The sequence below is a fragment of the Anarhichas minor genome, unplaced genomic scaffold, assembly GCF_050575085.1.
Source record: "Anarhichas minor isolate MPS153535 unplaced genomic scaffold, ASM5057508v1 ptg000018l, whole genome shotgun sequence".
NCBI classification, from domain to species: Eukaryota; Metazoa; Chordata; class Actinopteri; order Perciformes; family Anarhichadidae; genus Anarhichas; species Anarhichas minor.
In genome coordinates, this window is record NW_027466464.1 from 9,329,778 (window position 1) to 9,345,000 (window position 15,223).

At 38.0% G+C, this 15,223-nt stretch overlaps 3 protein-coding genes across 9 annotated transcripts in view; 1 reads left to right on the forward strand and 2 right to left on the reverse strand.

The window, feature by feature from the left end:
• The window catches only part of LOC142952599 (uncharacterized), a 76,302-nt gene that overhangs the window by 51,669 nt on the left and 9,410 nt on the right, over positions 1 to 15,223 (forward strand). For 3 of the 7 annotated variants that reach the window (XR_012954686.1, XR_012954684.1, XR_012954685.1), the window contains exons 29-31: positions 3,870 to 3,934; positions 6,722 to 10,547; positions 13,509 to 13,682. The gene's annotated coding sequence lies outside the window, so the exon portion shown is untranslated. The remainder of the gene's footprint in view (positions 1 to 3,869; positions 3,935 to 6,721; positions 10,548 to 13,508; positions 13,683 to 15,223) is intronic. The other 4 variants (XR_012954687.1, XR_012954688.1, XR_012954690.1 and 1 more) reach the window with 2 other exon arrangements.
• Positions 3,484 to 5,310, reverse strand: LOC142952608 (trace amine-associated receptor 13c-like). The gene has a single exon (XM_076094429.1). The coding sequence runs from the start codon at positions 5,039 to 5,041 to the stop codon at positions 4,055 to 4,057; it is 987 nt and encodes a 328-aa protein (XP_075950544.1). The 5' UTR covers positions 5,042 to 5,310; the 3' UTR covers positions 3,484 to 4,054.
• LOC142952609 (trace amine-associated receptor 13c-like) lies at positions 10,102 to 11,894 on the reverse strand. Its single transcript, XM_076094430.1, has one exon. The coding sequence runs from the start codon at positions 11,672 to 11,674 to the stop codon at positions 10,688 to 10,690; it is 987 nt and encodes a 328-aa protein (XP_075950545.1). The 5' UTR covers positions 11,675 to 11,894; the 3' UTR covers positions 10,102 to 10,687.

Consider the following 15,223-nt stretch of genomic DNA (forward strand, 5'->3'; position numbering starts at 1 on the left):
AACAATAGTGTGATTATGATAATAAAACAATAGTGATTATGATAATAAAACAAGTGATTATGATAGTAAAACAATAGTGTGATTATGATAGTAAAACAATAGTGTGATTATAATAAAACAATAGTGATTATGATAATAAAACAATAGTGTGATTATGATAGTAAAACAATAGTGTGATTATGATAAAACAATAGTGTAATTATGATAGTAAAACAATAGTGTGATTATGATAATAAAACAATAGTGTGATTATGATAATAAAACAAGTGTGATTATGATAATAAAACAGTGTGATTATGATAGTAAAACAATAGTGTGATTATGATAGTAAAACAATAGTGTGATTATGATAGTAAAACAATAGTGTGATTATGATAATAAAACAATAGTGTGATTATGATAATAAAACTACAGTATGATAATAAAACAATAGTGTGATTATGATAGTAAAACAATAGTGTGATTATGATAAAACAATAGTGTGATTATGATAATAAAACAATAGTGTGATTATGACAAAACAATAGTGTGATTATGATAGTAAAACAATAGTGTGATTATGATAGTAAAACAATAGTGTGATTATGATAAAACAATAGTGTGATTATGATAATAAAACAATAGTGTGATTATGATAATAAAACAAGTGTGATTATGATAATAAAACAATAGTGTGATTATGATAGTAAAACAATAGTGTGATTATGATAGTAAAACAATAGTGTGATTATGATAGTAAAACAATAGTGTGATTATGATAATAAAACAATAGTGTGATTATGATAATAAAACAATAGTGATTATGATAATAAAACAAGTGTGATTATGACAGTAAAACAATAGTGTGATTATGACAAAACAATAGTGTGATTATGATAGTAAAACAATAGTGTGATTATGATAATAAAACAATAGTGTGATTATGATAATAAAACTACAGTATGATAATAAAACAATAGTGTGATTATGATAATAAAATAGTGTGATTATGATAATAAAACAATAGTGTGATTATGATAATAAAACAATAGTGATTATGATAATAAAACAAGTGATTATGATAGTAAAACAATAGAGTGATTATGATAGTAAAACAATAGTGTGATTATGATAGTAAAACAATAGTGTGATTATGATAATAAAACAGTGTGATTATGATAATAAAACAATAGTGTGATTATGATAATAAAACAATAGTGATTATGATAATAAAACAAGTGATTATGATAGTAAAACAATAGTGTGATTATGATAGTAAAACAATAGTGTGATTACAATAAAACAATAGTGATTATGATAATAAAACAATAGTGTGATTATGATAATAAAACAATAGTGTGATTATGATAAAACAATAGTGTAATTATGATAGTAAAACAATAGTGTGATTATGATAATAAAACAATAGTGTGATTATGATAATAAAACAAGTGTGATTATGATAATAAAACAATAGTGTGATTATGATAGTAAAACAATAGTGTGATTATGATAGTAAAACAATAGTGTGATTATGATAGTAAAACAATAGTGTGATTATGATAATAAAACAATAGTGTGATTATGATAATAAAACTACAGTATGATAATAAAACAATAGTGTGATTATGATAGTAAAACAATAGTGTGATTATGATAAAACAATAGTGTGATTATGATAATAAAACAATAGTGTGATTATGATAATAAAACAAGTGTGATTATGATAATAAAACAATAGTGTGATTATGATAGTAAAACAATAGTGTGATTATGATAGTAAAACAATAGTATGATTATGATAAAACAATAGTGTGATTATGATAATAAAACAATAGTGATTATGATAATAAAACAAGTGTGATTATGATAGTAAAACAATAGTGTGATTATGATAAAACAATAGTGTGATTATGATTGTAAAACAATAGTGTGATTATGATAATAAAACAATAGTGTGATTATGATAATAAAACTACAGTATGATAATAAAACAATAGTGTGATTATGATAATAAAATAGTGTGATTATGATAAAACAATAGTGTGATTATGATAGTAAAACAATAGAGTGATTATGATAGTAAAACAATAGTGTGATTATGATAGTAAAACAATAGTGTGATTATGATAATAAAACAGTGTGATTATGATAATAAAACAGTGTGATTATGATAATAAAACAATAGTGTGATAATGATAATAAAACAATAGTGATTATGATAATAAAACAAGTGATTATGATAGTAAAACAATAGTGTGATTATGATAGTAAAACAATAGTGTGATTATGATAGTAAAACAATAGTGTGATTATGATAGTAAAACAATAGTGTGATTATGATAGTAAAACAATAGTGTGATTATGATAGTAAAACAATAGTGTGATTATGATAAAACAATAGTGTGATTATGATAATAAAACAATAGTGATTATGATAATAAAACAAGTGTGATTATGATAGTAAAACAATAGTGTGATTATGATAGTAAAACAATAGTGTGATTATGATAATAAAACAATAGTGTGATTATGATAATAAAACTACAGTATGATAATAAAACAATAGTGTGATTATGATAATAAAATAGTGTGATTATGATAAAACAATAGTGTGATTATGATAGTAAAACAATAGTGTGATTATGATAGTAAAACAATCGTGTGATTATGATAGTAAAACAATAGAGTGATTATGATAGTAAAACAATAGTGTGATTATGATAGTAAAACTATAGTGTGATTATGATAGTAAAACAATAGTGTGTAACCTTTGCCTCTTATAGTATTAAGGACAGGCTATAAGATTATTTTTCTTGTTATGTCTCCAACAACATAATGCACAATAGTACAACATGCAATTATAATAATAATATAATAATAATACAATAATAATACTATTCTATTTAATGTATTTACTGTGCAATTTTTATATTTAATATTTATTACTGTTATTTTTATTGTATATATTGTGCATTTTTATGCTTCATATTGTTATTGTTTACTCTGTTATTTTGATTGCTTAAGTATATTTTTTCTGCTATAAACAAATGTCCCCTTGTGGGATGAATAAAGTATCTATTTATTATGAATTTGTATATTTTGATTTAACTGTTACACTCAAGGCACTTCTTTTTTTATGTCTTTACAGATGTATTTTTTAATTTCTCTCTCTCTCTATATATATATATATATATATATATATATATATAGATCTATCTATTACTTTTTGTTAGGTGGCAAAATGGGACAACAATCTGCATTTCGTTGTGCAGCCCTGTTGTACAATGAAAATAGTAATACTTGTAATCTTGAAACGAGAACACATTTAAAGCACTGCTGTCTTAATACACGTTTCAAAGAGATATATAGATCTATCATTTATATTTTGCCATTTCAAATGTAATGTAATAACTATTTTCTCAAACATTTGCAGGCTTTGTTCACAGACAGGCGAGAAATCCAACTTTACACTTACATCTATGGATGAATAACACACAAAAGTATAGTTCTGTATTTGACTTTTATTATTGCAATGTCAGTTTTTGCATGGCAGTAATTTACACGTTAAACACAACTACAGCATGGCAGAGATTTAACATTGCAGACTTATATTTGTTCACTTGCTACAGGAAATAAATCATGTCAGAGTCAAAAACAGCACAGAGAAGCAGCCGTAAACGTTTTGTTAGATCATACCAGACTCAACATCTTTTAGTGGAGATTATTCCCAGTTTAAAAAACACAACAGTAATGAGGAAGTAGAGGAACTTTGCAATAAAAGGGAAATCTTGCTGACGTTTTTAAATCCGATATGATACAAAAAATGATAGAAAATTCTTGTCACTTTATAATATTGCATTCATCTTATGTGTAATGATGTTTTTCAGCAGCATGTGACAGAATAAGAAAGTCCGCAGCTGAAGCCACTGTCTAGAGCATTGAGGACCACACAGTGAGTAATCAGATCACTCACACACACACACACACACACACACACACACACACACACACAGGTAATACAGACATAATGTTTAATTGGAACTGAAAAGTGACCAAACACAGATCATTTAGTCTACAGGATCCTGTGCTGCTGAGAGTGAGGCTGCAGTATTTTCAGTGTGATGATGAGTTTGATAGCTTTTCTAAACCAGGGGTAGAACAGAGCATAAATCAGAGGGTTCAAACAGGAGTTAATTAGCAAGATCCAAGACAACACTGCAAAGAATGACAAGCTAGTGGAGGTGTCCTTGCCTGCTAGTGAGGGATAGTAAAACGGGCAGAAGCACATTAGAAACACAGCTATCACAATCCCAAGAGTCCTGGCTGCCTTCCTCTCTGATCTTTTAGCGGTTGGAGCTAACGTAACAGTTGTAGCAGCGGTCTGCAACCGAATGACACGCAGCTGAGAAATGGCAACAATAAACACCCTCATATAGAGAACAACCATGAGAGTACAGGGCCCAACAAAGGTGATAAAAAGGTCAACAGTTCCTGAGATGTGGCTGATGACCAACACACACTCCCCGTGGCAGGAGTTGAACCTGTCCAGCTGCCCTAAGTGTCCCATCAAAAGCCAGCCGTTGAAGAGAAGAGAACAAGCCCAACATATACAGATACATGTTTTAACTCTGTTCAGGGTGATCTTTGTGGCATAGAGCAGTGGGTTACAGATAGCAACATAACGGTCTACGGATATGAGCACCATGCTGCCCACAGAGGCAGAGACCAGACAGAAAGAAACATAAGGAGTCAGAGCACACATCACCTCTCCCAGCAGCCAGCATGTCTCCACGTAGCGCAGGCCTTCGATGGGCATCACCAGCATCCCCACCATCAGGTCGGACACGGCCAGAGACAGGAGCAGGGTGTTGGTCGGGGTGTGGAGCTGTCGGAAGTGGGAGATGGAGATGATGACGAGCAGGTTGAGAGTCACGGTGAGCAGAGAGACGGAGACCAGCAGGGTGTAGAGCAGAGCAGTCTCGGAGCGGGGTTTAGGCAGCCGCCTGCAGGAGGAGTTGAGGTTGGGAAAGCAGAGCAGAGAGCCCTCGGTGCTGTCCATCAGGGAGGAGGGAAGCAGGGATGAGAAGTTATACTCTCTACTAGACAGCTGATTTAACCTCCTAATCTCCCTCCCACTTATACAATCAAAGAGATGATGTAACTTCTGTCCCCCTCATCATCATCTTAAAGGTCATTAACCCCTCTCTAGTTTATCTTTTCACACTTATCTTTAGTTTTTTCACTCATACATTGTGTGTCAACGTACCACTTTCAGATCAGACATAAGGTCCCATATTATAAAAAGTGAGATTTTCATGTATTTTTTTGTTTTTATTATAAAGCAGCACCAAGTGCTGTATAAATACTGTGAAAGTCTCGAAACGCTACGCAAATTGTGCTTTTAAACGAGCTATTAGGTTTATACCCGGTTGCAGTGTGTGTGTGAATGACATCAGCTGACAGGAAGTAAACATGGATCCAAACTGCCTAGCAGTTCTGCTGAAGACAGATGATAAGATAAGATAGACTTTATCGTCCCAAAGTAAATTTGTCTTGGACACATACAGTATCTGCTGTTAAAAAAATACAAAAATAACACAGTGCATACATACAGTACATACACACACAGACTGTCGCCAGTCCACATGCACGCACACACAGTACCTACAGTACATGCACAGCAAATAAATTGCACACCGCCCAATAGTGTCCATAATATGTGCAGTAAGAGTAGAGCAGCCTCCTCAACATAGAATCATCATAGAAAGTACATGTGTCCAGTTAAGATAAGAATCAGCGTTACAGGGGTTCGGCTCTGGCTAACTTGCCATTTAGGGCTTTGGTGGACAGGGGGACAAAGGAGTTGTTAAAGCGGTCGAGCCTGCACTTGGGGGGAAGAAGCTGGTATTCAGGGTGGAGGACATGAGAGGGGTCTGAAATAATCTTCTGGGCCTGTCTGATGATTTTCATGGCTCTCTGTGTTAGCTGGGTAATCTGGGCTTTCAGCTGTACACTGAGGTTGCCAAACCAGGCTGAGATGCCAAACCGCAGGATGCTCTCAACTATAGTGTGGTAGAAGAGGAGCAACACTTTCTGGTTGACACCAAAGACCCTCAGCCTACGAAGGAAGTGTAGCCGCTGTTGGACCCTAGTGCAGCCATTTTCTACCTGAAGACTCCATGTCAGTTTGTTGTCAATGTGTATGCCCAGGTGTCTGTAAGAGTCAACCTGTGCTATGTTCTGGTCATGGATAACAACTGGTGAGTGGTCTCCAATGTATTTGGGGTCGAATACCATCTCCTCTGTTTTCTTGACGTCGAGGATGAGGTTTGTCGCACCACTGGACAAAGTTCTGAATCTCATGTTTGTATACAGCTGTATCTGATGTGTCAGACATCAGACCCAGCTGAATTCAGGTGTCTTCAAACAGACAGTATGGTAAAAACAAAGAGTTTTATGAACATCAAAGCATGTCAACATGTTCTAGTAGAAACCCTAAAGTAGAAGCTAAAGTATTGTTTCCGTAATAATAATGAAGTGTTGAGTGTATTATGAGTATCTGTTTGAACCTTGGCTACACACACCTGACACCATTTCCTGAAAACCGGTGTTTCAAGAGTGCAAAGACTTCCACATGTATTTGTCTTAATCCTTCGTAAATCGTTTGGTCGAACTCATGTGCCTTGTTTTTAAAATAGTGTTGAATGACTTTTAAAAAAACCTTTCGACACCCTCACAGCTCCAGATGAGAAGCCACAGAAGGAGCCAGACTCCTCAGCCCAGAGGAGGTCGCAGTGCTGATTGTTTCCGGCCTTCTGGCTTCATCGTTCATCACGGCGGCACAAGCTCTACATCTCTCTTTGAAGGCCGAGGACCATCAAACCACCACGTTCTACTACATCTGGGATCAAAAGGTCATGTCCATCATATTCAGAACATCTGTCAACTATACAGGATCAAAAAACAACATATCTACTCTATTTTGATGGAATCTAATGGGCATACACAGTCGTATAGTTTCATACACTTAGTAAGTATACCAGTGGCGGGCCGTCAGGGCCTGCAAGGCCTTCTCTGCTGGCCTAAACAGAATCACAAAGCTATATCTATTTTATAATTTAATAATTTTTCTTAAATACACTACATGTATTATAATTTATAAAAATAGTTTTCCCATTATCTTATTTTCTCATTGCACAGCTACTGTCTTCCTCAGTTGCTCTGCTTCCAGTGCAGCTTGTTTTAAGTAGAGCTTTTATCCAATCAGATTTCACCTCTGTGTCTCTAGGTAAGAACAGAGGCAGAGGCCTGCAGAGTCTCAGGTGCATCCAGTGCAGATTAAAATAAATGGAGACGACATTGTTGATTGTCATAGTGTTCAACCAATCAGATCTTTAGTTTGACATGTTGGGCGTATTCTTTGACGTATCAGAGCCTGCGAGCCGGCCTATAATGACGTCAGCATTACATGCCTCTCAGTGTCCATGTGTAGCTCTGCCGCGAGGTGCAGAGTGTGCTGTGATTGGTCAGTGGGCGAGCACGTGACTATCGTGAAACGAAACTTAACAGCAGAGGCTTAGTCGGGTAGTGAATCACATCACGTGAGGCAGCTCAGCCAATCAAATATGGGCATTCTGACCCGAGTAAGATGTACCACACACCATGACACAGGGGACTGAGACGAGGAAAGACATTGCAGAGCAGTACATTCAAGTTGTGAAAGTAAAATCCTATGATAATCTCTTTGGGTCGCGGCTTGTCATTAAGGAATGATGGTGGAACCCACAGCCAGACCAGCTGAGAACATTATATTTTCCTGAATTTAGGCTTTTGCATTTTCTAAATGCTCTAGCATTATTCAAACGACTTGTACCGAACGGTTTAATACGAAGATGTACATAGTTATGCCGTGTTCACACCAAATGCGGCGCGAATTCATGTGTCGCGTCAATCGCGCCGCAGGTCTCGCCGGGGACCATTTGTGTACATTCGCGCGAATCACGCCGGAGAGGGGGCGGGGCTTATCGCCCTGAAAGCCGTTCAACTGTCCGCCATTAACCATGGAAAAAAATAACCTCTATTTCTGCTTAGTACGTGTTGTGGAAGTCACAGATATCCCGGGAAACTAAACGCCGTCATGTCTGGGTTCATAATATTGTTCAGAGGAGCTCCGTGGATTTTATCGAGCTGTATTCACTGTGTCTAGCAAGCCACAGGTCGCAGTTTACTACAGCTGTATCAACACAAAATAAACTGATTTGGCTGTGATTTAACGGCAATAAACCGACAAAAAGGGACTCCGAAATAACTACGTAATGATGCCGATTTGTAGGCTACCTGTCTTCTCAATGGAGCGGATGGATCGGTGCTAGGCTATGCTAACATTGTAGCAGCTCCACCAACACTCAGACTAACGTCATGTAGACGTAAATACGGCAGCGTCTATTCATTGTTTGTACCATATGGTTTACACACACACATGTATACAGATAGTTTGGTCCGGTCTCTATTGATATGAGGTATCGTAGAGCTCTGGGTGAACACAGACGGCTACAGTCTGTGAATTCGCGTCCATCGCACCGCAAATTCGCGTCCGCCGCGCCATCGCAAATTCGCGTCTGTGCATAGACTTTGTATGTTATCTACTCGCGCGAATAATTCGCGCCACGTTTGGTGTGAACGCAGCATTAGAACCTTAAAAATGAATAATAGCTGTGGCGCCATCATGTGGTTAAGGTGTGGATAAGGTGATATTTCAGCTGCAGGGCAGCAGTGAAGGCCCAGGTATAAAATGCAAACCCCGCCACTGCATAAAGGTTAAGGTGTTAAATCCAGACTGTCCCCATTGCTGTCAACAGCGTTAGCTTTAAATGTTACAGCACAACATCGCCCCCTATTGTCTCGGAGGACTGCACTGCAGCTGATTATAGTGTGATTATGATAATAAAACAATAGTGTGATTATGATAGTAAAACAATAGTGTGATTATGATAGTAAAACAATAGTGTGATTATGATAATAAAACAATAGTGTGATTATGATAATAAAACAATAGTGTGATTATGATAGTAAAACAATAGTGTGATTATGATAATAAAACAATAGTGTGATTATGATAATAATACTATAGTGTGATTATGATAATAAAACAATAGTGTGATTATGATAGTAAAACAATAGTGTGATTATGATAGTAAAACAATAGTGTGATTATGATAGTAAAACAATAGTGTGATTATGATAATAAAACTATAGTATGATAGTAAAACAATAGTGTGATTATGATAATAAAACAATAGTGTGATTATGATAGTAAAACAAGTGTGATTATGATAGTAAAACAAATGTGATTATGATAGTAAAACTATAGTGTGATTATGATAAAACAATAGTGTGTAACCTTTGCCTCTTATAGTATCAAAGACAGGCTATAAGATTTATTTTTCTTGTGTCTCCAACAACATAATGCAAAATAGTACAATATGCAATTATAATAATAATATAATAATACGATTCTATTTCATTGTATGTACTGTGCAATTTTCATATTTAATATTTTTTACTCTGTTCTTTTCATTGTATATATTGTGCATTTTTATGCTTCATATTTTTATTTTTTGCTCTGTTATTTTGATTGCTTAAGTACATTTTTTGCTGCTATAAACAAATGCCTTCTTGTGGGATGAATAAAGTATCTATCAATCTATTATGAATTGGTAGATTTAGATGTAACTGTTACACTCAAGGCACTTCTTTTTTATGTCTTTACAGATGTATTTTTTTATTTCTCTCTCTATATCTATATATATATATATATTTATATATTACTATAACTTTTTGTTCGGTAGCAAAATGGGACAACAATCTGCATTTCGTTGTGCAGCCCTGTTGTACAATGAAAATAGTAATACTTGTAATCTTGAAACGAGAACACATTTAAAGCACTGCTGTCTTAATACACGTGTCAAAGAGATATATAGATCTATCATTTATATTTTGCCATTTCAAATGAAGTGTAATAACTATTTTCTCAAACATGATTTGCAGGCTTTGTTCACAGACAGGCGAGAAATCCAACTTACACTTACATCTATGGATGAATAACACACAAAAGTATAGTTCTGTATTTGACTTTTATTATTGCAATGTCCGTTTTTGCGTGGCAGTAATTTACATGTTAAACACAACTACAGCATGGCAGAGATTTAAAATTGCAGGCTTATATTTGTTCACTTGCTACAGGAAATAAATCATCTCAGAGTCAAAAACAGCACAGAGAAGCAGCCATAAAAGTTCTGTTAGATCATACCAGACTCAACATCTTTTAGTGGAGATTATTCCCAGTTTAAAAAACACAACAGTAATGAGGAAGTAGAGGAACATTGCAGTAAAAGGGAAATCTTGCTGATGTTTTTAAGTCCTATATGATACAAAAAATGATTGAAAATTCTTGTCACTTTATAATATTGCATTCATCTTATGTGTAATGATGTTTTTCAGCAGCGTGTGACAGAATAAGAAAGTCCGCAGCTGAAGCCACTGTCTAGTGCATTGAGGACCACACAGTGAGTAATCAGATCACTCACTCGCACACACACACACACACACACACGCACACACACACACACACACACACACACACACAGGTAATACAGACATAATGTTTCATTGAAACTGAAAAGTGACCAAACACAGATCATTTAGTCTACAGGATCCTGTCCTGCTGAGAGTGAGGCTGCAGTATTTTCAGTGTGATGATGAGTTTGATAGCTTTTCTAAACCAGGGGTAGAACAGAGCATAAATCAGAGGGTTCAAACAGGAGTTAATTAGCATGATCCAAAACAACACTGCATCGTATGACACGCTATTGGAGGACTCCTTGCCTGCTAGAGAGGGATAGTAATACGGGCAGAAGCACATTAGAAACACAGCTATCACAATCCCAAGAGTCCTGGCTGCCTTCCTCTCTGATCTTTTCGCGGTTGGAGCTAACGTAACAGTTGTAGCAGCGGTCTGCAACCGAATGAGACGCCGCTGAGAAATGGCAACAATAAACACCCTCATATAGAGAACAACCATGACAGTACAGGGCACAACAAAGGTGATAAAAAGGTCAACAGTTCCTGAGATGTGGCTGATGACCACCACACACTCCCCATGGCAGGAGTTGAACCTGTCCGGCTGCCCTAAGTGTCCCATCAAAAGCCAGCCGTTGAAGAGAAGAGAACAAGCCCAACATATACAGATACATGTTTTAACTCTGTTCAGGGTGATCTTTGTGGCATAGAGCAGTGGGTCACAGATAGCCACATAACGGTCTATGGATATGAGCACCATGCTGCCCACAGAGGCAGAGACCAGACAGAAAGAAACATAAGGAGACAGAGCACACATCACCTCTCCCAGCAGCCAGCATGTCTCCAGTGAGTGCAGGCCTTTGATGGGCATCACCAGCAGCCCCACCATCAGGTCGGACACGGCCAGAGACAGGAGCAGGGTGTTGGTCGGGGTGTGGAGCTGCCGGAAGTGGGAGATGGAGATGACGACGAGCAGGTTGAGAGTCACGGTGAGCAGAGAGATGGAGGCCAGCAGGGTGTAGAGCAGAGCAGTCTCGGAGCGGGGTTTAGGCAGCCGCCTGCAGGAGGAGTTGAGGTTGGGAAAGCAGAACAGAGAGCCATCGGTGCTGTCCATCAGGGAGGAGGGAAGCAGGGATGAGAAGTTATACTCTCTACTGGACACCTGATTTATCCTCCTAATCTCCCTCCCACTTTTACAATCAAAGAGATGATGTAACTTCTGTCCCCCTCATCATCATCTTAAAGGTCATTAACCCCTCTCTAGTTTATCTTTTCACACTTATCTTTAGTTTTTTCACTCATACATTGTGTGTCAACCTACCACTTTCAGATCAGACATATTTTATGAAGTTTAACCAGTGACGTTTTGCTTTTGAGTTAAATGAGTTACTAAGAATTTGACAGAACCCTTCATTATTAGCTATTGGGTCTTGGGTGTCTCTTATTGTAAAAAGTGAGATTTTCATGTCTCTTTTTGTTTTTTTTATTATAAAGCGGCACCAAGTGCTGTATAAATACTGTGAAAGTTTCGAAAAGCCACACAAATTGTGCCTTTAAACGAGCTATTAGGTTTATACCCGGTTGCAGTGTGTGTGTGAATGACATCAGCTGACAGGAAGTAAACATGGACCCAAACTGCCTAGCAGTTCTGCTGAAGACAGATGGTAAGATAAGATAAGATAAGATAGACTTTATCGTCCCAAAGTAAATTTGTCTTGGACACATACAGTATCTGCTGTTGAAAAAATACAAAAATAACACAGTGCATACATACATACATACACACACAGACTGTCGCCAGTCCACATGCACGCACACACAGTACCTACAGTACATGCACAGCAAATAAATTGCACACCGCCCATCGTACAGCACACCTGTAGTCACCGTAATAGTGTCCATAATATGTGCAGTAAGAGTAGAGCAGCCTCCTCAACATAGAATCATCATAGAAAGTACATGTGTCCAGTTAAGATAAGAATCAGCGTTACAGGGGTTCGGCTCTGGCTAACCTGCCATTTAGGGCTTTGGTGGACAGGGGGACAAAGGAGTTGTTAAAGCGGTCGAGCCTGCACTGGGGGACTCTGAAGCGTCTGCCTGAGGGAAGAAGCTGGTATTCAGGGTGGAGGACATGAGAGGGGTCTGAAATAATCTTCTGGGCCTGTCTGATGATTTTCATGGCTCTCTGTGTTAGCTGGGTAATCTGGGCTTTCAGCTGTACACTGAGGTTGCCAAACCAGGCTGAGATGCCAAACCGCAGGATGCTCTCAACTATAGTGTGGTAGAAGAGGAGCAACACTTTCTGGTTGACACCAAAGACCCTCAGCCTACGAAGGAAGTGTAGCCGCTGTTGGACCCTAGTGCAGCCATTTTCTACCTGAACACTCCATGTCAGTTTGTTGTCAATGTGTATGCCCAGGTGTCTGTAAGAGTCAACCTGTGCTATGTTCTGGTCATGGATAACAACTGGTGAGTGGTCTCCAATGTATTTGGGGTCGAATACCATCTCCTCTGTTTTCTTGACGTCGAGGATGAGGTTTGTCGCACCACTGGACAAAGTTCTGAATCTCATGTTTGTATACAGCTGTATCTGATGTGTCAGACATCAGACCCAGCTGAATTCAGGTGTCTTCAAACAGACAGTATGGTAAAAACAAAGAGTTTTATGAACATCAAAGCATGTCAACATGTTCTAGTAGAAACCCTAAAGTAGAAGCTAAAGTATTGTTTCCGTAATAATAATGAAGTGTTGAGTGTATTATGAGTATCTGTTTGAACCTTGGCTACACACACCTGACACCATTTCCTGAAAACCGGTGTTTCAAGAGTGCAAAGACTTCCACATGTATTTGTCTTAATCCTTCGTAAATCGTTTGGTCGAACTCATGTGCCTTGTTTTTAAAATAGTGTTGAATGACTTTTTTAAAAACCTTTCGACACCCTCACAGCTCCAGATGAGAAGCCACAGAAGGAGCCAGACTCCTCAGCCCAGAGGAGGTCGCAGTGCTGATTGTTCCGGCCTTCTGGCTTCATCGTTCATCACGGCGTCACGAGCTCTACATCTCTCTTTGAAGGCCGAGGACCATCAAACCACCGCGTTCTACTACATCTGGGATCAAAAGGTCATGTCCATCATATTCAGAACATCTGTCAACTATACAGGATCAAAAAACAACATATCTACTCTATTTTGATGGAATCTAATGGGCATACACAGTCGTATAGTTTCATACACTTAGTAAGTATACCAGTGGCGGGCCGTCAGGGCCTGCAAGGCCTTCTCTGCTGGCCTAAACAGAATCACAAAGCTATATCTATTTTATAATTTAATAATTTTTCTTAAATACACTACATGTATTATAATTTATAAAAATAGTTTTCCCATTATCTTATTTTCTCATTGCACAGCTACTGTCTTCCTCAGTTGCTCTGCTTCCAGTGCAGCTTGTTTTAAGTAGAGCTTTTATCCAATCAGATTTCACCTCTGTGTCTCTTGGTAAGAACAGAGGCAGAGGCCTGCAGAGTCTCAGGTGCATCCAGTGCAGATTAAAGTAAATGGAGACGACATTGTTGATTGTCATAGTGTTCAACCAATCAGATCTTTAGTTTGACATGTTGGGCGTATTCTTTGACGTATCAGAGCCTGCGAGCCGGCCTGTAATGACGTCAGCATTACATGCCTCTCAGTGTCCATGTGTAGCTTTGCCGCGAGGTGCAGAGTGTGCTGTGATTGGTCAGTGGGCGAGCACGTGACTATCGTGAAACGAAACTTAACAGCAGAGGCTTAGTCGGGTAGTGAATCACATCACGTGAGGCAGCTCAGCCAATCGAATATGGGCATTCTGACCCGAGTAAGATGTACCACACACCATGACACAGGGGACTGAGACGAGGAAAGACATTGCAGAGCAGTACGTTCAAGTTGTGAAAGTAAAATCCTATGATAATCTCTTTGGGTCGCGGCTTGTCATTAAGGAATGATGGTGGAACCCACAGCCAGACCAGCTGAGAACATTATATTTTCCTGAATTTAGGCTTTTGCATTTTCTAAATGCTCTAGCATTATTCAAACAACTCGTACCGAACGGTTTAATACGAAGATGTACATAGTTATGCCGTGTTCACACCAAACGCGGCGCGAATTCATCGTGCCGCATATTCGCGTCAATCGCGCCGCAGGTCTCGCCGGGGACCATTTGTGTACATTCGCGCGAATCACGCCGGAGAGGGGGCGGGGCTTATCGCCCTGAAAGCCGTTCAACTGTCCGCCATTAACCATGGAAAAAAATAACCTCTATTTCTGCTTAGTACGTGTTGTGGAAGTCACAGATATCCCGGGAAACTAAACGCCGTCATGTCTGGGTTCATAATATTGTTCAGAGGAGCTCCGTGGATTTTATCGAGCTGTATTCACTGTGTCTAGCAAGCCACAGGTCGCAGTTTACTACAGCTGTATCAACACCAAATAAACTGATTTGGCTGTGATTTAACGGCAATAAACCGACAAAAAGGGACTCCGAAATAACTACGTAATGATGCCGATTTGTAGGCTACCTGTCTTCTCAATGGAGCGGATGGATCGGTGCTAGGCTATGCTAACATTGTAGCAGCTCCACCAACACTCAGACTAACGTCATGTAGACGTAAATACGGCAGCGTCTAT

Excerpts from the sequence above, each read along its gene's own strand:
- LOC142952608 (XM_076094429.1), bottom strand. The coding sequence starts at position 5,041 with ATGGACAGCACCGAGGGCTCTCTGCTCTGCTTTCCCAACCTCAACTCC.
- LOC142952609 (XM_076094430.1), bottom strand. The coding sequence starts at position 11,674 with ATGGACAGCACCGATGGCTCTCTGTTCTGCTTTCCCAACCTCAACTCC.